This window comes from Eurytemora carolleeae, unplaced genomic scaffold, assembly GCF_000591075.1.
Source record: "Eurytemora carolleeae unplaced genomic scaffold, Eaff_2.0 scaffold308, whole genome shotgun sequence".
NCBI lineage: Eukaryota > Metazoa > Arthropoda > Copepoda > Calanoida > Temoridae > Eurytemora > Eurytemora carolleeae.
Window position 1 is genome coordinate 427,171 of NW_019396484.1, and position 23,558 is coordinate 450,728.

Below are 23,558 nucleotides of genomic sequence, written 5' to 3' on the forward strand. Positions count from 1 at the left end.
TCACATACTTTATAATCATTAAAATTATAAAGTTTCTCTTATAGCATTATTTTTCTTCGGAGTAAAGATAAGGTATTATTTGGCATTATTTGATTATAAAGTTTGACAGTAAACAGTGTGAATGCATTATGTTTACATATACCTTGTCCAGAAAAGTGTAAATTACAGTCCATAAGGGCCAGAGGGAGTATTGAGATTTAGAATTTATTTTTATCTTGTAGTAAAAAAATGTTTGAGTTAGTAATAAATGCCCTCTGAATATATGGACTGTGACATGATGATCAGATTCCATGCCTTAGAATGATGGACATCGGGGGAGGGGGGATTTTATATAACTAAGATATTAAATTGTCAATTTGCAACTGTTTAGACAATTTTGAATTATTTTTTTATCGCAATTTTGTTTAAGTGAAAATGCAGCGACCTCTGCTGGGTTGGTTAGCTCAGTTCCAATATTGATCATACATGCTGTATACGCCACCGGGTACACGTACTGTGAACTATAAAATAGTCACATTTTTATGTGAAGTTCTTTTACCAATACCTTTCAACATAGAAACTAGAAACAGACTGGCAATGCTGCAATATATATCCTGAGATGGGCACTTTTTTGCGAGTGAACAAAACAAACTAAAACTTTTTTTAACTAACATTTTTTAAAGAACAAACAATGTTAAGGATAAACTTTTGAACACATTTTTTACTGAACGAACGTTTTTAGTGAACAAACGATTTAACTGGAGGAATGACCAAGTTAAACAAATAATTTCACTGAATGGAAAACTAACGTTGATTCTAAAAAAGGTCGTTAACAATCAATAATTGAATAAAATTGTAAAAGAAGTCTTTAACAATCAATAATTGAATAAAATTGTAAAAGAGGTCTTTAACAATCAATAATTGAATAAAATTGTAAAAGAAGTATTTAACAATCAAAATTGAACATTAAAAATATGAAGTATTTTCTGCGAGGTTAATCAAGGGTAAAAGTAATTCATTACTGTCTAAATAGCTAGAGGAAAAATATATACAATTTTAAATACACAGTATTGTAGAAAACCATTATAATATTTTAGTACCACTGCAGATACCCATCTATACTGTGTATTTAAACCCAGGGATTTAGAATATGTCTGTTTTAAATGCATGCCAATAAATATTTTCTTTGTCCCCCCCTGCCCCCTCCCTCCCATTGAATTGCCCGACTCACCTCCTATAGTTCAAAGAGGGGAGGAAGGCCAACCACATCATCATCATTTTCTAATCCGAACCACATCAAAATCCTCGTCCTTTCAATATTATTTTTTTTAAGTGTCCCGATCCTTGAAAATAAATACATTTTTTAAAAATATGGCGACGTTAGGGCATAAAACATGAATAGAATAAAGTTTTCCAAGGATTTTGAGATGTTGGAATCTTCAAATCCACGAGAATGATGTCAAACATTATTTATAATTTTGTACATATTATTTTTATAAGTATTAGCATTTATATTTTGAACTATTTCAGGGTTCCAAAAATCCTATACTAGGAAATTACCGAAAATGTCCAGCATGCGTACGCCCGTGAACCCAACCTAACTTGTCCTCTGCTTACTTAATTTTTTTTTTCTGTGTGTACAAAAGTAAAAGCTGGACATACACAGGAACTTTTCCAATGAGGGGGGGGGGGGCTTAAGTTTCTTTTTCTTTCTCGGGGCCTGAAAACCCCCTGGAACCCATAGATTTTATTGATTTAGGGGGGAGGGCTTATCCCCAAACTCTGTGTACGCCTCTGAAAAGTAATTAAAAACCATTAATCATTCTAAACAAATTTTGTTTAGAACACAGAGAAGAGATTTGCGGTACTTGGCCAAAAACTTGATCAACAGACAGCAATAGAGGTTTAAGTCGTTTTTATGATTCATTTTTTTAACGCAAGTATTATGAATTAATACTTTTTGAATTTACAAAGTTTAATTATCTTTATATAAGTATTAAAATTTATTTTGGGAATAAAAATCTTTAACGTGCAATTCTTTGACTTAAATTCTTTGATAAAAGTATAAGTAATAAAACAAAAAAAACATAAAATACCAACCAGATAAATAATTTCTCCTTCACTTAATTTTGTATGTTTGTAATATATTTCATAAATAAAGAATTACTTACCTACTTACTTAATTTATAAACTTCTTCTTTAAGGGAGCTGCTTGCAGCGGTGTTCCCATTAGGAAGCTTGTCAGTAACCTACAGGTATAACTGGGTATATATTTTTTTAACATCTCCCCCCTCTCTCTATATATTACCGGCAGTTCCTTTAATATGTTTCAGAAGATTACACCAGGAGTTCCTTTAACATGTTTCAGGAGATTACGTCGGCAGTTCCTTTAATATTTTTTTAGGAGATTACGCCGGCAGTTCCTTTAACAGGTTTCAGGAGATTACGCCGGCAGCTCCTTTAACATGTTTCAGGAGATTACACCGGCCGTTCCTGTAATATTTTTATTTTCAGGAAATAAAGCGCGAGTACGCCGAGGTTTCAAGTGAACTCGAGAAAATAAAAGAAGAACAGAAACTAGCAATGGAGATTTTTTTTAAGGTGATTCATTTTATTTTATTATCTGTTTTATTTACTTATTTTCAACTATTTCAAGCGAGAACCATTATACTCTGGAATAGGCAGACGACTTTTAACTCAAGTTATGGTTTTAAACTATTTGCTCGGAATAGCATAAAAATACACTTACTTATCAAGCTTTAATGTCATCCTACACTATTCTACAGTTTACTGGTTCTCACTGTCAAGTAGGCAAATAATAAATAAATAAATCTTTAGGGAAGTTTCTAATCAAAATAATTTCCGCTTTATTCCGGAAATCACTGTAAATATAAAGATTAGCAAATCAAAAATCTAGATAAATGAAGATGACTTTAATAAGAATTTATGAACTTGCGGATACTTTTTTACCATTTCCGCTTTAAATTTTCGTGTCTTTAAATTAAAAAAAAATAATTATTGAGAGAGATGGGGTTTAAATCCTAAAACCGTCGTAATTTTTAAACTATAGCGTGATCGTATTTTATATTGCGATTAAAGGGTTTATTTTTGTTTCTTATGATTTATATTTTCCCTCGCTTCCTCTCTCAGAAGTATTTATTTCTTAAAGTGATTTTTTTAATTTATGCATTTTGTACTTTTAAATTCATGCGTACCGTGATTTCTTCATAAAAATACAGTAGTAGGTGATTATATCAATACAATGAAGACAACTTTCGATTTCAATTTTGATTTATATCCAGGTTTTAAACAGCCTGGATACACAATACAAATAAACATATAAATCAAAAGAAGCTGTCAATTAAATAAGCTTCTTTTTGATTACTTAAGTAAACATGTAATTCGAAAAAACTTGTTAATATTCAAAACTTAAATAAAAAAGCCGTCTTCATTATATTGATATAATCGCCTACCGCTGTACATATGGGATTTCTTTTTTGTTAAAATGTTGCACAAATGCCTTAACGCCGCCATTTGTAAAGAAAAAAATTTTCCAGGACAAAATTTAATGAATAGCGGAAAAACAGTTTAACAGCGTCGACTAAGTTGAGCCACTTATTTGGAATCAGCGCACAAAAGAAGTGGTTCAAATAATTCTGTGTAGTTCATTTTCCATATTTCTATTATATTTGGTCCCTGAATTCTCTTTTTTATTATATTTGGTCCCTGAACTCTCTTTTTTTTAGGAATTTGACTCTGTTGCTACAGCCTTAGAATCTCTTCAGAGTCGGAAATGAAATTTGTGTACAAAACATATGTGTACAAAACATATGTGTACAAAGCATGTAATATTGAAAAAAATTCAGCTTTTTTGTTGTCCAGTTTTAAGAAGTTTATTAAACTACAATTTTGTAACCGAAGAAATAATTTTTTATTGAAAAGCATTTCTGATATTATTCGGAAATAGTAAAGGTTGAGATAACAAAGAAAATAAAACGAAATTACAGAAATATGCTTTTGGTAAAGTATTTTAAAATGTCTTATTTAGAATTAAAATTTGAAAGTGAAATACATGTAGAATCAATGCATTTTTTATTTTAAATATTTTGATCTCATTTTCAAAAACATAATATTTCCCCACATTTANAATTTTTTTTTTCTTTCCTATGACGTTGATTATTTGCCCTTGTGGAATATTTTTAAAGGTTTTATTTTCTGAAAATGCATTTAGCTAGTTTAGAGGGAAATCTTTAAATTTCATGAAATAATACATTTTAAGGGTTAAAACATCTTGCCTCTTCATGTTCAGTTTTCATCTAGTTCCCTCAGATCATTGATAATCCTAAAAGTATATATATGCTACTTGAATCCATAGGATTATGATTTATGACCTCGCACTTTAAATTGCTAATAAGACTTTTTTTTATGAATAAACGTGAAATACTAGTTTTTGGTTAATTGTATTATTTAAACTATAGGACGAGAGTGTAAAGACGACCTGAGATCTTTCAGGATGACGATCCCAAGGTTATATTAAGTTTTTAACAAGATTAATGACTTTTTATGGTTTATTTGATTTGAGAAAGAAATAAACAAGTTTGCAATTACAAGGAATCCTATAAGGAATCAGACGGCTTTAATTCTGTACAGTCGTCCATGAAGTCTTCTACTTTGTGGGTAACCCTAAAAAATCTTGACGGAAGGTGCTCTTGTTGAGGAGAAGCTGTTTTCGGCGCAGGGGGAGGGATAAATATAAGCATAGGTAAAATGTTAAAAATAAAACCAGCTGAATAAGCTATAAAATTTACGTTTTGTGCAGAAAATTATACGAAACCTTAAAAAAACGTTGGAATAGTTTGCATCTGAAGCCCATTGTTGTGCTTCCAAAGTTGTTTTTTCTGCATCTTATAGAAGTTCTGTATTGGTTGCAGAAAACATACAGTTAGGTTAAAATATAAAGAGACATCGGAAGATTTTATAAAATGTAGTATTCGTAACTTTCTGAAAATGGAATGATTTTATGGAGCTCTTTAAAACTGTTCCCGCACATTCATGACTACTATTATTAATTTTTTTTTATTTTGCAATTACTGAGATAACATAATATAGTTAAAAACCCATTGAAGACGACGACGACATTTCATAAACTCTTTCGATGGCTTAACATCTCTGGGGTAAACTGTTGGAATTAAAGAATCTTCTTTCATTTTCAATAAATGCTATGGACAAAGAGTCATTAAGCCTATTTAACCTGACGTCTGGTTTACTAAGTTTTTATTATTAATAAGCTTTTTTGGTATTACAAGTTTACACGTAGTCAAAGAGAAGCTTTTTAAATTGACAACTTCTCTTGAATTCTATGTTTATATATGTCCAGTTATCAAACAGCTTTATATAAATCAAAATTTAACTCAAAAGTTGTCGTCATTGTATTGATATTACCGCCTACCACTGTACAAAATATAAAGAAGTTGTCAGTTAACTCCCATGTTTTTTGAGACACACTGTACAGGAGAATATTTTATATCGGTTGTTTCTAGATTTTAATGAAAAATCAATAAATCGTGATCGGTGCATGGACAAAGTTCAAAGTTTCAGAATTTCTGAAATATTTGATGAATAATACTTAGTTTCATATAAACAGACAACATGTGAGGAAGCGCTAGAAACTTCTAAAAATTTCGTACTTTAAGCTTATAAGAGATTGTTCAGATATTTGGTTAAGGTCGGAGGAACCAATTATTACATAGAGGATTCTAATTCGCAAGTTTTTTTCCCGAGGCACAGTGTTATCCACTGTCCAGGGCCGGTATAAATAAAAATTTTGACCCCTCAGAAAAAGAAAAAAAAAATTGTTTCCTAACAGTAAGCAGTTGAGAAGCAGTGCTAAAGGAGATTTTAATTTTTTTAACTCTTTCAGGTTTGAGTCTTGAGAGCAGTTTAATTAAAGTTGATTCTTGAGTTAATAATTTGTTTAGATGTTCTGCTGAGAATTCACAATTTTTAATACTTTCTTCCATTGTCTAAAATCAAGTGTGCGTGTGCGAAGCTTAATTTTTTACTTAGAACAATGTTTGAGCACTTTTTGAAATTTCCTGGTTATTTTGTTATGTATTAAAAAAAAATTAATATTTTTTCAACATTTCTTTCCAAGAATCAGCAATACTAAAAAGTGAATTTTTTACAGTTATTTTTTTTTTCTTTTTACTAAATTTTAAAAAAGCGAGAAAAAAANTTTTTAAGGTCACTGTTTAACCTATAAAAAAGTGCCTTTCAGAAATGTCCGGATTTTTAATAAATATATAAATCATGTTTTAAAAAATATCTTTTGACAATTTTTAAAAAGGGGGATATTGAAAACGGGCTAGCGCGTCAATCATAGTTCAGTAAGGCTAATTTTAAATAAAAATCATAAATTGGCGCTTAATAATGGGTTTAGGTACCGACTTTTATGAAAATATACGTACAAAAAATCTTATTTCTTTTTACCAAAAATCGGCATTTTGGACACACTGTGCGAAGAACAATTTAAATTTTCAGATTATGGTATTTTTTTTAACATACTTAATCTATACACAATTTTGAACATACAAATCTGTACACTATTCTGAACATACAACACAATTCTGAACATACAAATCTATACACAATTTTAAACATACAAATCTATACACAATTTTGAACATACAAATCTATACATAATTTTGAACATACAAATCGATACACAATTTTGAACATACAAATTTATCCACAATTCTGAACATACAAATCTATACACAATTTTGAACATACAAATCTATACACAATTTTGAACATACAAATCTATACACAATTCTGAACATACAAATCGATACACAATTTTTAACATACAAATCTATACGCAATTTTAAACATACAAATCTACACACAATTCTGAACATACACATCTATACACAATTCTGAACATACAAATCTATACACAATTTCAAACATACAAATCTATACACAATTCTGAACATACAAATCTGTACACAATTTTGAACAAACAAATCTATACACAATTTTGAACATACAAATCAATACACAATTTTAAACATACAAATCTTCACACAATTTTGAACATACAAATCTATACACAATTCTGAACATACAAATCTGTACACAATTTTGAACATACAAATCTATGCACAATTTTGAACATACAAATCTATACACAATTTTAAACATACAAATCTATACACAATTCTGAACATACATATCTATACACAATTTTGAACATACAAATCTATACACAATTTTAAACATACTAATTTATACACAATTCTGAACATACAAATCTATACACAATTCTGAACATATAAATCTATACACAATTCTGAACATACAAATCTGTACACAATTTGAACATACAAATCTATACACAATTTTGAACATACAAATCTGTGCACAATTTTGAACATACAAATCTATACACAATTTTGAACATACAAATCTATACACAATTTTGAACACACAAATCTATACACAATTTTGAACATACAAATCTACATAAAATTTTTAACATAGAAATTTATACACAATTTTGAAAATTATGCATTTAAGTGCCCTGGTTTGAACTATAACTAATCACAATTTTGTTGCTCCTGGAGTTGAATTTTGCAAATTTCTTGATAAAAAGCATTTATTTATTTGAATTTGAGAATTGTTTTTTGGGTTTCAGGAACATGATGAAATGTGTCTTTTTACTCAGGAAAAGTTTTATTTCACAATTGTTCTATAAAAGATATCTTTTTTCTATTTTGAAAAGTTATTATTTCTGATAATTCCCTTTAATGTCTCTACATCATAAATCTGCAAATCTTCAACAACAAAAAAAGAATCAGGAATTGTTTAGAACATTTCACAATTTAAAAAATTTTAACTTAACCAAAAACAGCATTTTAGAGTTTAAAGGAACTGAGCTGAAAACTTTTAAATAATCCTTAATCTCTTAATCCCGACTACTTAATCTAAGTATCCAATGGAAATTGGTAACAGTTTTGATTTTCTTCTTAAACCGCTCTTTCTTGGATATAGTAGGGAAAAATAAAAATTGTTTTTTTTTAATTTGAGCGTCTCTCCCGTTACTGTATATAATCTTAAATGGCGCCAAAAATTATAAATTTATTGGCTTCTTTTACGCGATTCTGATTGGTTGAATTTTATACACTTTTCAGGCTAAAAGTACAAGATTAGATTAGACTCGATATTAAGTATAGTGTATAATTTCAAGTGACCATTTATATTACCCAATTCACAACAGTACCCTTGAAACCTTTTCCTTATAAACAATTTGGAGAATATTGTCATTCTTTCAGGTTTACAATTGTTAATTTCTGATATATACATCTATATTTTCACACAGTAGAAATGCGAAGTCCATACGAAGAGAAATGACAACTGAAATAATAGGTTCCAAAATTTAAAATATTGACATATTTTATACTTGTTCAGACAAAGCTTCAAGGATATCGTTAAGAATTGGGCATTGTGGTCTTAGCATGAAGGGTCACTTAAAATTACGCTAACAGTCCCTTCAACAGTATTTTTTCAGACATCCTTGTAAGCATCAATTTAACTTTAAGAATTAAACAAAAAATAAAACTTTTCACAGTGCTTTAGGAAAGAATAAAGCATTTTGAGTTTTTTTTTCTATTTTTAAATATTTTAGAAACCAAATTTAAACCATGATAAGCTAATATTATAATTCCAGAATAATGCAGAAACATCTGAATAATTTAGATGGGATTCTAGTTATAGAAACTAAAAATATTTTAGACCGATTATTATATGAATTATATATCAATCTGCATTGTAAAAAGACAGAATACATTTCAGTTCTATCAGTTAAAAAGTTGTTTTTCAAGAAACTAGCAAATCTATTTGCTTTATAACAAAATATAATTTCAAAATATTTCATAAATGATGTCTAACTATTCCACTGCAGTTTAGTTGATCTTTTGCATGCTTCAATAATTATTATAAATTTTTAATAATAGATATTTTGTTATGACTGATGACTGATAAAAGAGTTTCTTTCTTACACCATACGACCATCGAACAACGACAAAGATTTTTGATATTTGTAAACATTTATGCACAAAAATGTATTTGAAAAAAAGGTTTCCAAAACAGTATTTATAGCCTGGGAACCCAGCTTTTTCAAACTAAGCTTACAAGACCAAAACAGTGGTTTTGAGTTTTTTAACAAAATTTGAGGCAAATCAGTCAAAGGGTTAATGAGTTATGATCGGAAAGACAAACAACAAACTTAAACAAAGATTATTACTTTAAACAGGGTGTCCCACGAAACATGACAGTTGATAAATAGCAATGAATGTCGTCTTCTATATACTGTATAAGATATTAAAGGTTTTTTGCAGTTTATTTCGTTATAAAATTTGTTTGCTTAAATATATTTAATTTGAAATAAATTTTACTATAACATGACTCCCATATTATATTTTTAGTTTTGTCTTTGGTATCAAACAACTTGACAAATTATGTAAGAAAACCTTCTGAACTATTCACCAACTGTCATGCTTCGTAATATTGCAGATTATTAATAATTGATGAACATTAGACATTATGATTTATGACAATTTTAGACTTCTTTAATAAATCTAAATCTGAACGGAATCCGAATGTTAAGTCCACCCAATTTTGCCTCCCATCTATTTTATTCCTATCTTCAGCAACATTTCATATATTTTTTCTAAATATTAAAAATAAAAATTTTTTTCTTCTCGAAATGCATTACTCCTGATGTTGATCTGCAGTTTGGCCTGGCCTAGCGTTCTACGTCCCATGGGTAAATACAGTGATAACCAGAAAACAATGGAATAGGAAGACGACATTAAACCCATTGATGTTGTTACAATACAAATAGGGTTACTTATTAAATCACTAATTTAGAGACGTGGGTCTGTTTAAACTGCAAAATTAATGAGTCTCATCATCTCATCCACATTGGATATTTTAAAGTTGTAACTTGAGTCTAAAAGTCGTCTTCCTTTTCAGAGTTTTCTGTTTCTCACTGTAGTTCAGATAAAATATAATGATAAACATATCTGTTTGTATATATATATATATTCAAAAACTCTTGAAAAGGAAGACCACTTATTGACTTATGGTCTTAAAATAGCCAAATGAACATTCAACTTGAACCCATTTAACTTGATAAGATATATATATAATAACTTACAAGTGACACTATTTGCGCTTTGTAACAAAAGTATTTGTATAATGTCGTCTTCCTATTTCAGAGTTTTCTGGTTCTCAGTGTACAATATTATTTGACACATAGTCTAGATATCTGTGATTTTGTTTGTCTTAGAGGGAGTGTTCGCGAAAAATGAATAAAATTCGATATCGGCTACTTATTTTATTTTCATCTGTTGCGTCTATAAGGAGAAAATGGATAAAAACGTCTTATAAACAAGAGCATAGAACCCGATGTTGCATTATTCCGCTCAGATCGTAAAAAGTTCAATTTAATTTAAAATTAATTATTCGGATATTTCAATCTACAAATAGCAAATTCGATTCATTTGCATAATATAGTTAGAATTTCGTAATATTTTTTTATGCGATGAACTTTAAACTATTTTTTTATCAATTCTATATCAGTCTATAGTTATACCCCCCTTTCGTTTTTCGCTAACACTCCCTTTAACTTATTATTCTGGGATCGCTGCAGCGGTAAACTAAATTTAATTTTTTTTGTTTCTTCATTTAATGCTACCGATTTTTTCGACAATTCAGGGTTCCATATTATAGATGATTCTATGTTTGTTTAGGGGCCCCTAGATATTATTTTGTTTAGGGTCCCCTTGATGATTCTATGTTCTGGGGTTCCAATTATAATCCCGGAGGGCCTATGGTTGAATTAGCCTATAATGATGATATATCTAACATGTAAGTTTTCAAATATTCAAGAATATTTGTCACACTCAGTTTAATAAAATTATCTTTTAGACAAGACACAACTGTGAAATCTTTCAGTGCAGAAAGTAAATCTACGACATCTGGATTTGAAGAAAGTACATCAGCTTCAATTGAAGAAAGTACATCAGCTTTAATTGAAGAAAGTACACCAGCTTTAATTGAAGAAAGTACACCAGTACAATACTCTTTACTACAGAAAGTACAGCATCTTTCATTGATGAGACTACAATACCTACAATTTCAGAAAGTATAAAACCTGAAATTAAGGGGATAGTAAATATTAATTCTAAACAGTAAACACATATTAATACTAAATAGTTGATTTAGGATTGAATAAATTTAATAGCACTTAAAGTTGAATTCAATAATTTGGATTAATTTTGTTTCTGTTAGAAAAAATTTAATTTTGCCATGATAGTAAAAAAAATGTTAGCAAAAGTACACAATTCTGGTTCTTTACACTCAGTATCGATGTTAATGTCATGCTTGATAATTCATGCATGTTTTAAGCTTTTTAATTTTTAAAGGAATTGAGTCTTTGCCACAAACTCAATTTTCTAATCCATATATCTTTGAGACCTGATGGTGTGATTGTGAACCTTTAATATTTTAAACTGAGACAATTAATGTAACAGAATTCAAAGTTTCAAATATCGATGGTTTTCGACATTTTGTTGCAAAGATTTAGTGATTAAAAATTCAAAGTTTGTTTCAAAGACTTATTTCCGCTTTTTAGAAGAGGAGAGAGGTTGGAGATATTGGTTGCCTAGTTCAGGTTCCTGGAGACCATACTTTGGTTCAGATTCTGCAGTTCAACCTCAACTAAACAAAACAGCTGGAGAATCAGCTGCTCTTGAAAAATCAACTGACCTGGGAGAATCAGCTGATTTGATTGAACAGGCAGCAGAATCTGAATACTCGTGGTTCTACTCATATAACGCAATAAAAAAATCCGTTGGTACATTAATTTTAAAATCTGTTTAACGTTTAGTTTATTAAATACTTAGATGTCCTACGCATTAGTTTATAGAATACTTAGATGTCCTAAACAAGGGTGAAGTATGGATTTTGAGGCAAAATTTTATGCATTCATAAGCTTTAAAATTAGGGCTCAAGTCTATAACTTTTAAATTAACGTCCTAGTTAAAAACAAGGCTTTGCATCAAAAAGGTGATAAAAATAACTCCTCCAGATTAGAAAATTATATGATGGGTGTTACATTTTAGGCTCATGCATGCATAAAAAGACTCCAAAAACCATGCAATTACCTTTTTCTTGGGACACCCTGTACAATTTAATTAAATTGTGTGTTCAGACCGGATGTATGATGCAGGAACTCCAAAATGCTCTGAGAAGAAAACCTTCTGGTGTCCTGATCTTGTGAACAAGTTTAAGGTTCGAAGCTTTCAGGGCGCTTCGCGCTCATCTTCTATTTCAATTGTGAACACTTTCTCTTTGTATTGCAACACAATAAAAAAAAGTTCGCGGATTTCATAAAAAACAATTCGTGGATTTTCAAAATTTAATGAAAAGCAAATTTCGTTGGAGGCTAATTTTTAAACTTTTGATAATCCATAAACCTTCCCTGTAGTCATGTGAGGTCCGACACAAAATTTGGGCCCGATCGGTTCAGCCGTTTGGACGTTTATTGGACACAAACAAACAGACCAGACGCCATGACAGACAAGTAAAGTATATATAGATGCACATTAATGTACATTGTACACAGTACATACACTGTACACTGTACTTACACTGTACACTTTACTTACACTGTACATACAATGTTCACTGTACATACACTGTACACTGTACATACACTACACACTTTACATACACTGTACAGTGGCACCCAAAAACTGTAAAATACGAAGAGGATATTATTGCAATCTTTATGTGTATTTGATGTTGGTTAAAAAATTAGTTTTACTATTTAAAATGAACCTTTTAAAATATAATGGACCTGTGTACACTGCACAATTGCCGTGTTTCATGTTTATTAGACTATTTTGAATCATAAATTGAGCCTATACAAGGCTACAGTCGGTTTCCTATTTATATAGTTTTATATAATTTTTGTGGAAACTATTTTATAAAACCCCAACTTCACTTTTGTTTGTTTTATAACAATACTTTATTTACTTTAGACCAGTGTCTGCTGTGACAGCCATTGGTTGGCTAAAGGAGCAAATTTAGATACAGGTTTCAATTCCATTTACTAATAAATAATGAATATATGTAGATTTTAATATTCAGTAGTTTTGCTTTATTAAATGTGCATATATTTACAATATGTATTACAATGCATAGTAGACTGTACAATGCTCTATCTCTGTATTTTCTATGGAAATAAATGAATATTTCAGATTCAAAAATCATAAAAAATTTGATTTATAAATATGGATAAAAAGGGTTCACAAATTACTTTTTGGTGAGTTTTTGTGATTGTAAAAAGTTCAGTCTGAATTTAGAATAAAATTTAAGTGTGGCTTAACAAATTATAAACAAATTTTTTTCTGTCGATTGCAATTTCGATTGCAGATTTCAAAATTATAAAACTGGGTATTACATGTTATGACATCTTTAAATCCATTTTATTCTTACATATTTATTTAGAAATTAATTATAAATCAGAAAAAATCTGGTAAAAGGAACCCGAAATATAAAATACTACCCTTTTAGGACACTTTGCGCCCATTTTCTATGTCAATTATGATCATGTTCTCTATGTGTATACATCGTAAAACAAAACAAAAAAAGTTCGCGGATTTAAACAAAAATTTCGTGCATTTTCAAAATTTTCACAAATTTAATGAAATTCGCATTTTGATGGAGACAAATATTTGAAATTTCATAAACCTACCCTGGGGCCTCGTAAGGTCCCACACAAAATTTGGGCCTGATCGGTTCAGCCGTTTTGACGTTTATTGGATACAAACAAACATACACCCAGACAAGCTAAATTTATATAAAACTAGGCTTTTAGGGCGCTTCTCGCCCATCTTCTATTTAAATTGTGAACATGTTCTTTTTGTTTACATTTTANATGGAGACAAATATTTAAAATTTCAATCATTCATAAACCTTCCCTGGAGTCCCTAGATGTCCCACAAAAAATTTGGGCCCGATCGGTTCAGCCGTTTTGACGTTTATTGGATATAAACAAACAGACACCCAGACAAGCCAAATTTATATATAGATATGCAATATTCAATTTTTATTGTACCCCACTGTATCATCTGATCCATGTATTTAAGGAGATGAATGCAGAATTGATTTGGTTGAAATGGAACAACAGTGTGAAATCAGGAAAATTAATTTTTGTTAAAAATAAAAATTGGAATTTTAAGAAAGTGACAGACGACAGTTATAGCTGTTAAATTGATTAAATAGATTGATTCCAGTAAAATGAATTGAGTTGTACTTTTTTTAGGGTCAGTGAGCTTTTGTTTTTATCCATGAGATGTAAAAGTTTTAGTTTAATTTTTTTTCTAAACAATAATAAACATTAATCATTATTTAGAACCTGTTATAAAAGCTCAGAATCAACAATTCCAGGTAAGAATTAAAGCTTAAAAACTGAAATATATATTTCTATATTCTATTATGAGATTATATTTTTCCAGATATTTAATTTACTAGGCTTTTTAATCTTATTATATTTTAATTTAATTATTATAACATAACAAAATAAAACATAACTCATTACGTGAACCTTTCTTTTTCTTTTCCTCTTTATTCTCCAATACCTTTTCTTCTATCTAGTCATTTTTCTCCACCTCTCTTTGCTTTCCTTTAGTTCTAAATTATTTTGGTTTTAATTGGTTTTATTTTAATTTAACATGTTATTTATCGCTGCAAAAGGGCCTCTCATTCAAAACAACCAGCAATGGTTAGAGAGGCCCTGGCTAAATTAAAATGTAAAAGTTGTGCACTACATGTAATTTTTATTTGTTAAAATATTTAGTCAAATGTATATATATTTCTATCTATCTATCTATCTATCTATCTATCTATCTATCTATCTATCTATCTATCTATCTATCTTACTATCTAACTATCTATCTATCTATCTATCTATCTATCTATCGGTTCACCCGTTTTCATCGTCTATTTCATACAAACAAACAGACAAGCGAAGTATAAATAAAGTTTTATCCATCAATATTTAGGTCAATGGAACACTGATGGGTGTACTTACTCACCAGATTATTTACTTAGGTAAGAAGGCATCAGGGGCGTATGCAACGACATTCTAAATATATTGCAGGATCACAGGATTCATTCAAGGATAAATATATGAACGGGAAAAGTAATTGTAAATTGAAATGATTATAAATCAATGCAAATTACAATTTATATTATGTTTGTTAATGGAAAGATTATCAGAATATATTCATTTTTGTCCATTCTCGCCATGAAACACAAAGACAAATGCATTTAAAGAGTAGTATTGTGAAAAAAAACAGTCACATCCCCCCCCCTGACCCCCTAAAATACCCCACAGTTGGGAGGGGGGATAGTTAAGCCCCAATAGGAAGATGTCTCCCGATAAATTTTAAAAATCGTCAAACAATTGGTGAAAATGACCTTCTTCATGTGATGACGGACATGCAATTTTGGATTTTGCAGAATAGTTGAAGAAAAACAAGAGAAAAGTTCTTTAAATCTTAAACAAGGGAATATATAATGTATCAGAAAACTTATGTCTAATTTGATTTTTAAAAATACAACCTAGTTTCATTAATTATCTGATAAGTAAATAATTAGTAGTGTTGTTTACCGTCTTCGTTCGTTTTTTTAAACTTTAATAATTTCAAGATCTTGTTAATTTATGAAACTTTGCAATGTTTTTATACTAAAAAATGGAAAAAATGATTGTTATGACACGGTTGTTTTTGGTTCGATTTTTTTCACATTTTTTCTCTTAGGGTCAACATTTGGCATTATGTAAGAAATCCAAATGTTTTTTACTTGGTTTTAGCTTTATTGTAAATGAAGTTTTTTTTACAAATGTTTTAGTATTAATGTTTTTATAATTTTCATAAAATAAAATGGTACGAGGCATAATTGATTATTTCAAATGTTCATCTTTTTTCTCCTTTCTCCGTCTGCACGTCTGCAGGTTCTCTTTGTCTTGCTTCCCTTTGCCAGTCCATTTATGGCGCTGCTTTTGAAAGAATCTTTACGAGTCGATGTCTTTGCACCCTTATAAGACAGTGCACGATCACCCTTTCATTACATAGATGTCCCCCTCTCTGTTTTTTGTTTGTTTTACTTAATTCTAATTGCAGCCTCAGTGCTGCACATTCTGACTGCTATGGAGCAGGGCCCTTCCAGAAAGGTCTCCAATCGCTAAGTGGAGTGGGTAGGAAACCGGATTAGTTTTAGACATATTAGCTCTTTGTATTCCTATTTCTTGACTTATTTCCACGGCCATGGGTACTGTAGTTAAGAAAGGAGGCAAGCATATTGAGAACAGGGTTGAGAGCCGGTTGGCCTTCCCTCCCTCCTATGTCTAGACACCTTTCTCAGCGTCCACTGCTAATAGTGCAGAGAGCTTTCTGAGCAGAGCTCTGCTCTCTTAGGCTGCAGAAGTGCAACTTAAAACCAAATGTTTAAAATAAACAATTTTAAAATTATTTGCTTTTGCAAAAACCGATCAAAATATAAACCAACTTAACTTAATTAGTTATGAGTCCTGTGTAATGCATGATCTGTGCTATGTAACCCCAGGAACCACGAAGGTAACTAAAAACCCCTTTTTAACATTTTTTCTAATAATTAATTATAATATTTATTTATGTGTTATTATATATTCCAAGACAAGTAATAATTATCATTTCTAATATTAATGTGTTATTATATATTCCAAGACAAGTAATAATTATTATTTCTAATATTTATGTGTTAATATATATTCCAAGACAAGTAATAATAATTATTTCTAATATTTATGTGTTATTATATATTCCAAGACAAGTAATAATTATTATTTCTAATATTAATGTGTTATTATATATTCCAAGACAAGTAATAATTATTATTTCTAATATTAATGTGTTATTATATATTCCAAGACAAGTAATAATAATTATTTCTAATATTAATGTGTTATTATATATTCCAAGACAAGTAATAATAATTATTTCTAATATTAATGTGTTATTATATATTCCAAGACAAGTAATTATTATTTCTAATACTAATGTGTTATTATATATTCCAAGACAAGTAATAATTATTATTTCTAATATTAATGTGTTATTATATATTCCAAGACAAGTAATGATTATTATTTTCTTCTGTAAATAAGCAAATCTTAAAATTCAAAAGTTGAGGCAAATTGGTCGTGGTTCGTGAGTTATGATCGGAATTACAAATAAACAAAGAGACACAAAGATTTCTTCTTTTTTTTAAAGATATCAAAGTTGTATAAGATTATATTAAACTTGTATAAGATTATATTAAAGTTGTATAAGATTATATCAAAGTTGTATAAGATTATATTAAAGTTGTATAAGATTATATTAAAGTTGTATAAGATTATATTAAAGTTGTGTAAGATTATATTAAAGTTGTGTAAGATTATATTAAAGTTTTGTAAGATTATATCAAAGAATAGGGATTTTTTAATGTCATGATATTAAAAAAATGAAATGAGATTTTAGCCAAGTTTATGAGTTTTTGTCAAATCGATATTTCTTTAAGATTATATCAAATTGTTTAATAGATCTAACTGCCTCGGGTATAATAAATAGATTTCTTCATAATTGAAACTCTTAGCAAACATGTTTCTTGTAAAAACATATTTTTGAATGAATTTGTTTAAGAAACGATGTGATGAGGTTATGGAAGAAAACATAAATAAGGTAATACATGATTTGCAAGTTTTTATAACATCTGTTTTCTAAAAAAATATTTTAAATATTTTATCCATAAATTATGTTTTAAAAGTTGACAACATCAAAATTGATACTATTTTTATATCTATCCTGCATATTTTTTAAGATAGAAATTAATTCAAAGGAATTGAGTTATTGCCACAACCTCAAATTTTTGAATCCCTATTTCTTTGTAACCTGATTGTGTAAAATTTTGATATTTCAAACTTAGATTAATTGATATAATACAATTCATAGCTTGAAATATCTAAGGTCTACAACATCGGATTGCAAAGATATAAAAATAGAAAATCAGAGTTTGTGACAATAACTCAGTTTCTTTCTTTTACCAAATTTTGCAAGAGTAATTTCAACTTAAAAGTGAAATTATATTTTATAATTAATGAACAAATTTTATAGTTTTGGAAATAATGATTTCACATTCTAAATCATGTTCTACACTCCAAGAATCCAAAATCCACCCTAGTGAACACTCCTAAACAACTTTTTTTTCAACAGTAATTATTCAGATAGAATTGAAATTGGAAGAGTATTGAGTAAAGAGATGATCTAAACAAAATAATAAAAATATTGTATTTTTTTATTTATATTTGTATCAAGATATACTGTGAGAATGTAAACTACAAGGACAGCTATGCCTGCAGTGTTAGATCAAGGGTCGGGGAGTTTGCCCATAAAATAATGAGGTAAACATTGGTATAACATTTTTTTAAACTTTCAGTTTGTCCCCTGTATAGCTTCAGTTGCTCGAAACATGATAGATAGTTACTAAAAACTGAATTTTGTAAATGATTTTATCAGGGATTTTAAAAAAAGGAGGCAGGGCTTTAAATTTTTCAAAAGTGTTTTTTCTACCTTAGGCAATTTTGAAAGCAATAGAAATTATGATGGTTTTAATTTTAAGAATCATATAATCATACAATTTGGTTTTTGCATGAATGAAAGCTGCAGTATATCTCAAGAGGACGACCTAGCATTCACATGTATTATGTCATGTTTAGAGGGACACACAGTTCTTTTTTTACTTTTCTTGCGCTTGATAAAAACGTTTTCCTAATTTTTTCACGGGAAAAGGAATACATGTATGAATAACTTCGTTCAAAAATACCCCTTCATATTTGAATGAAAAAATAGGAATGAAACATTATTCTTGCGTTAATCGAAATGGAATAATGGATTATAAAGTATTTAAGACTGAAACGAAGGAATAAAAAAGATAATTGATATAACCCGGATTTGTATGGAGCATATACATTTCAGCGACTTAGAGAAGAAAAAACAATTTCTGGAAAATCAATTTTAGTTGGACATATTCGACTTTTAAGAAAATGATATTTAAAAAACCACTAGTAAAAAAAAAACATCATAGCATGCTTTTATGTGTATCCAAAAGCAGATAAATTCGGTAATTTTTTTAGTTTTTCGATATTTTAAAAATTGATCCAGTTAAGACAAATAAGTGACTTATATTGGGAAATTTTCCCTTTTAAAAACGTTTTTTTTGTACAATGACAACCTTTTTGAATTCTGTGTCCAAGAAAGATATTTTAAGCACCCAAAAAGTCACATTTTGACCTAACATTTTTTCCCTTGCTGATTAAATTTATTCGTCTAAAAACTGGTTTTCGTCTGTGCAGTATGGACTTGAGAGAAAAACATTTTTCTTAAAGACGTTTTAGGATCCAATATAAATATTCTGAATATGAATTATATTCTGGGTGAAGCAATTTTTGATTTTTGATATTTTGTAGTTTCACGGATTACTACTATGTTGCTTCAGAACCATTTAGAAACTCCTGCAAATCTGAGGTAAAAAAAACACTGCTTTTCAACCCGACTAAAATTGTCTTTTATTTTGATTTTTGTAATTAAATTTCTCTGAACAACCTGAATGGAATTAAGTCTTAGCCACAAACACAAATGTTATAATTCTCTAATCTTATGCAACCTGACGGTATTTGATATTTCAAACTCAGATTATGGGATCCACCAGAATTCAGAGTTTAAAATAACTAAGCTCTACGACATTTGTTGCAAAGATTTAGGGATTAGAAAATCTGAGTTTGTGACAAAGACTTAATTCCTTTAAACTAATGAGTTTAAAACCGTAAATATATAATTTATCTTTTTTTAGAATTTTATTTTTTGTATATTTTCTCTTAATCAGCAATGTTTTCCAGCATAAAACATAATTTAAGTTTTTAAAGTGACTTTTGTAGACATAATTTCAAGCAAACCTTTATTTAAAGATTTGCATGCTCGATTCACAATGGTACCCTTTCAGCCTTAATCTGAGCAACATTTAGAAAAATATATCGTTTTCTATCTTTACAACAGTTTTACACTTTCTCTCTGCTGTATTAATTCACAACCTATTTTTTAAATAAACAACAAAAAGAAATTATCAATTTTCAGATGAAAGAAGAAGATTTATAGCGTATCGTTGTGAATCGGGTACAGGGGCGGATACAGGATTTAAATGAGGGGGTTGCTAGATTTATTTGGAAACAAAAAAAATCCAGATCTAGGAAGAAAAAGACCTGCCGCACGCGAAAATTTTTTTTAAGATAGATATTTTTCCTGTTTCGCACTAGGTTTTAAAAAAACAGCTCTGGTCCAGATAACATTTCTACAACCCTTTTAAAATCGTTAATGCCATGTATCCTTTACTAAGAATACATTTAGAACTCTTTACTAAGAATACATTTAGAATTATTATAGTAAACCTATAAAAACTAATAATATACATGTATAACAGAAAACTTTTACTCTAAAATCATCTTAAAAACCCACGAAACCTCTACTAAGAATTTCTCCCGAATTATTATAGCACAATCACGAAACCTCAACCAACAATAAACCTTAAGCAATCTGGTACCGTTTTTTATCCTTAAACATTTTAGAGCCAAAAATTTAAGATGATTCACATAAGATTAGTTTGATATATCTGACTGCTTTGAAGGTGTATCAATTTTTAAATACTGGGTCGATTTTAAAATGTCGCAACGCCTTGGCCATTGAGAAACCGTACTTACTCAATCTTATACTTTTTTGCAACTGTAGACATTTAATAGCAATCAAGCGCTAATTTTTGGCTTTATTTTTTAAACAAGTTTTTGAGGCAATCTTTTGATCACTGTGAATTGTAATTGTCCACTTATTTTCGTAGTGGCAGAAGACTAAATTACATTATATTATAAAACCAACTTTTAGACTTTGCACTTCTTATAAAAAAATGAGTTTTTATAAATCCCCATGTAGGAAAGTAAAAAGTGTACAAGTTTAAAGGCTGATGATCCATTGCAAACTAGACAGGGTGATCTTGCAAATCTGCATTTGTTGCATAAAACGCATGATGCTGGGTCAACTCTAAACTGGGTAGACAGACTGGACGGTACGACAGGGTGCATATACAGTACGTGGTGTACACCAGCACGGATCATGCAATTGTGTAAATATTAGTGCAATTGTTGTTTCGACTTTGTGACCTCGTAGCTTTTAGTTTTAATTTTACGCACAAGTATGAGAAGAGGAATTTTATCCTGTTCCATGATTGCTTGATTATACATGATTACATTAATACATGATTACATGATGACATAATTACGTGCATATTAGAAATTCAATATTTCCTTATTAAACAATGTAATTTGTATTTTTTTGTACTTTCGTACCTTTTTTCCAAGGTCGAATCTTTCCATTTTTGCTGATATAATTTAGATTACAATAGAAACACACAAAAAAGTAATGTTCAAATGTTGATACAGAGCTCTCTACCCCCCCCTGTCCCCCTGTCCCCAGGCCCTAGCCCCCTTCCCGCTAGTTATTCCTGAATGCTTGGTAGTGATTACATTATGTTTTAATAAAGTGTAGTTTGTGTATAGGGTGTAGAGCTGGTTCAGGGGCGTATCAAGAATTTTTCCAAGGGGGGGCTCAGAAGTAGCACCCGTTGGGACCTGAAAACCCCCTAAAAACCATAGATTTTGCTGGTCCAGGGGGGATGAGCCCCAATAGTTCCCCCCCCCCCTGAATACGCCTCTGAACTGGCTGTACTCAACCTAGCCTCATGTCTATATTACACACAATCATGATAATAATGAGATAAACCTCACAATCACGAGATATTTCATACAACCATTAGCGCCGACCAATCACAGCAGAGCATTAACTGTTTCGACCAATCACAGCCCGGGATTAACTTTTAATGGCGCGCACTAGAGATTTCGACCAATGAGAGGGGAGGAGGCTCAGTGCGACGAATCTATTTAATATCCTGATAAATCGACAAATAGGGGATCTTGAATTAAGTGGTGAGGAGGGTGTATTGCCGCGGGCACAAATGTAATATAAACTTATTTTAAACTTTTATGGAGTTTAATCGTCGACTAGCCTGTAGAATTTGAAAACTGCAGTGTATACCATCCCAGCTAGCTTTGAATAATAAACAATGAATTTAAGAAATTATGGAGCTTCGCACCTTGTGTTGTAATCATTGAACATTTTTAAAGGTTATTGAAATTGAAAACAACATATTTTGATTTTTTGTCTTTTTATTTGACGTAAATTGAAATGACTTCAATAAGGAGAGTCATGTCTAATTCACAGTGGTATACACTTTAAACCTACGTGTGAAAGAGGATCCTCGTTTTTTTACATTGGGACTGTGGTTTCTCACAAAAATTGATAATGAGGAATTATACAGTAAAGACAAAGAAGGACATTTTCCGAATTTAACACCTTTCCAGATAAACAGACGATATCCTCCTCATCGTTTACATCTAATATGTAAATGTCTAAACAGTACCGCGATGTAAATTTAGCAAATATGCAGCTCTTTATCGTCAGTTTCTTTAAAAACAGGAAACTAAAAACACCTCCTCCCTATTCACATATATACCTCAAACCTCCTCTATAAATTACGACCCCCGCCGCCCAGTCAAAGCTCCTTTACCCCTCGTAAAAAAAAGTATATACGTTCCTGCATACTGCAGACTCATCTAGTGCACAGCTCTGCTCTTAACATTAAAATCATATTTCTTCGTAGAAAAAGAAAATGGCCGCATACATATATAGTGATTCACGAAAACTTTGATTTAGCCCGCTAGTTTCCAAATCTGTATACGTTGAATCTGATGAGTAAAATCTCGGTCTTTTCAAACTGTTGACCAATCATAATTTTCATCTTGACTTCATCTGTAAGCTCTGTATCCCTGTATCCCAGTATCCTTGTATCCCTGTATCCCTGTATCCCTGTATCCCAATATCCTTGTATTCCCTGTATCCCAGTATCTCTGTATTCCCTGTATCCCTGTATCCCCATATCCATGTATCCATTTATCCTTGTATCCCTGTATCCCTGTATCCCTGTATCCCTGTATCCCTGTATCCCTTTAGTACTGTATCCCTGTATCTCTGTACTCCTGTATCCTTTTACTCCTGTACCTCTGTATCCCTGTATCCCTGTATCCCTGTATCCTTGTATCCCTGTATCTCTGTATCCCTGTATCCCTTTACTCCTGTATCCCTGTATCTCTATACTCCTGTATCCCTTTACTCCTGAACCTCTGTATCCCTGTATCCCTGTATCCCTGTATCCCTGTATCCCTGTATCCCTGTATCCATGTATCCCTGTATCCCTGTATCCCTGTATCCCTGTATCCCTGTATCCCTTTACTCCTGTATCCCTGTATCTCTGCATGATATTATATA

General features: G+C 30.3%; 1 protein-coding gene and 1 long non-coding RNA gene across 3 annotated transcripts; both read left to right on the forward strand.

The window, feature by feature from the left end:
- The first annotated feature begins 1,756 nt into the window (after positions 1–1,756).
- Positions 1,757–4,426, forward strand: LOC111704132 (uncharacterized). Of its 2 annotated transcripts, XR_002765754.1 has the most exons (5): positions 1,757–1,882; positions 2,184–2,234; positions 2,494–2,580; positions 3,726–3,999; positions 4,259–4,426. It is a non-coding gene; the product is annotated as an uncharacterized LOC111704132 (long non-coding RNA). The 2 variants fall into 2 exon arrangements; XR_002765753.1 differs by lacking the exon at positions 4,259–4,426 and having other exon boundaries at positions 1,773–1,882; positions 3,726–4,067.
- Positions 4,427–11,113: 6,687 nt separating this feature from the next.
- LOC111704138 (uncharacterized) lies at positions 11,114–19,736 on the forward strand. Its single transcript, XM_023476278.1, has 11 exons — positions 11,114–11,191; positions 11,681–11,902; positions 12,260–12,339; positions 13,092–13,146; positions 14,202–14,253; positions 14,468–14,502; positions 15,117–15,165; positions 16,637–16,691; positions 17,778–17,816; positions 18,450–18,535; positions 19,601–19,736. Exons 3-11 carry the CDS (start codon positions 12,265–12,267, stop codon positions 19,719–19,721), a joined length of 567 nt encoding a protein of 188 aa, XP_023332046.1. The 5' UTR covers positions 11,114–11,191; positions 11,681–11,902; positions 12,260–12,264; the 3' UTR covers positions 19,722–19,736.
- The last annotated feature ends 3,822 nt before the right edge of the window (positions 19,737–23,558 follow it).

Bases quoted from the DNA above. Each gene is read 5' to 3' on its own strand.
- LOC111704138 (XM_023476278.1), top strand. From the start codon at position 12,265: ATGTATGATGCAGGAACTCCAAAATGCTCTGAGAAGAAAACCTTCTGG. The intron at 12,340-13,091 runs GTTCGAAGCTTT...TATTTACTTTAG, and splicing joins ATCTTGTGAACAAGTTTAAG to ACCAGTGTCTGCTGTGACAG. The intron at 13,147-14,201 runs GTTTCAATTCCA...CATGTATTTAAG, and splicing joins AGGAGCAAATTTAGATACAG to GAGATGAATGCAGAATTGAT.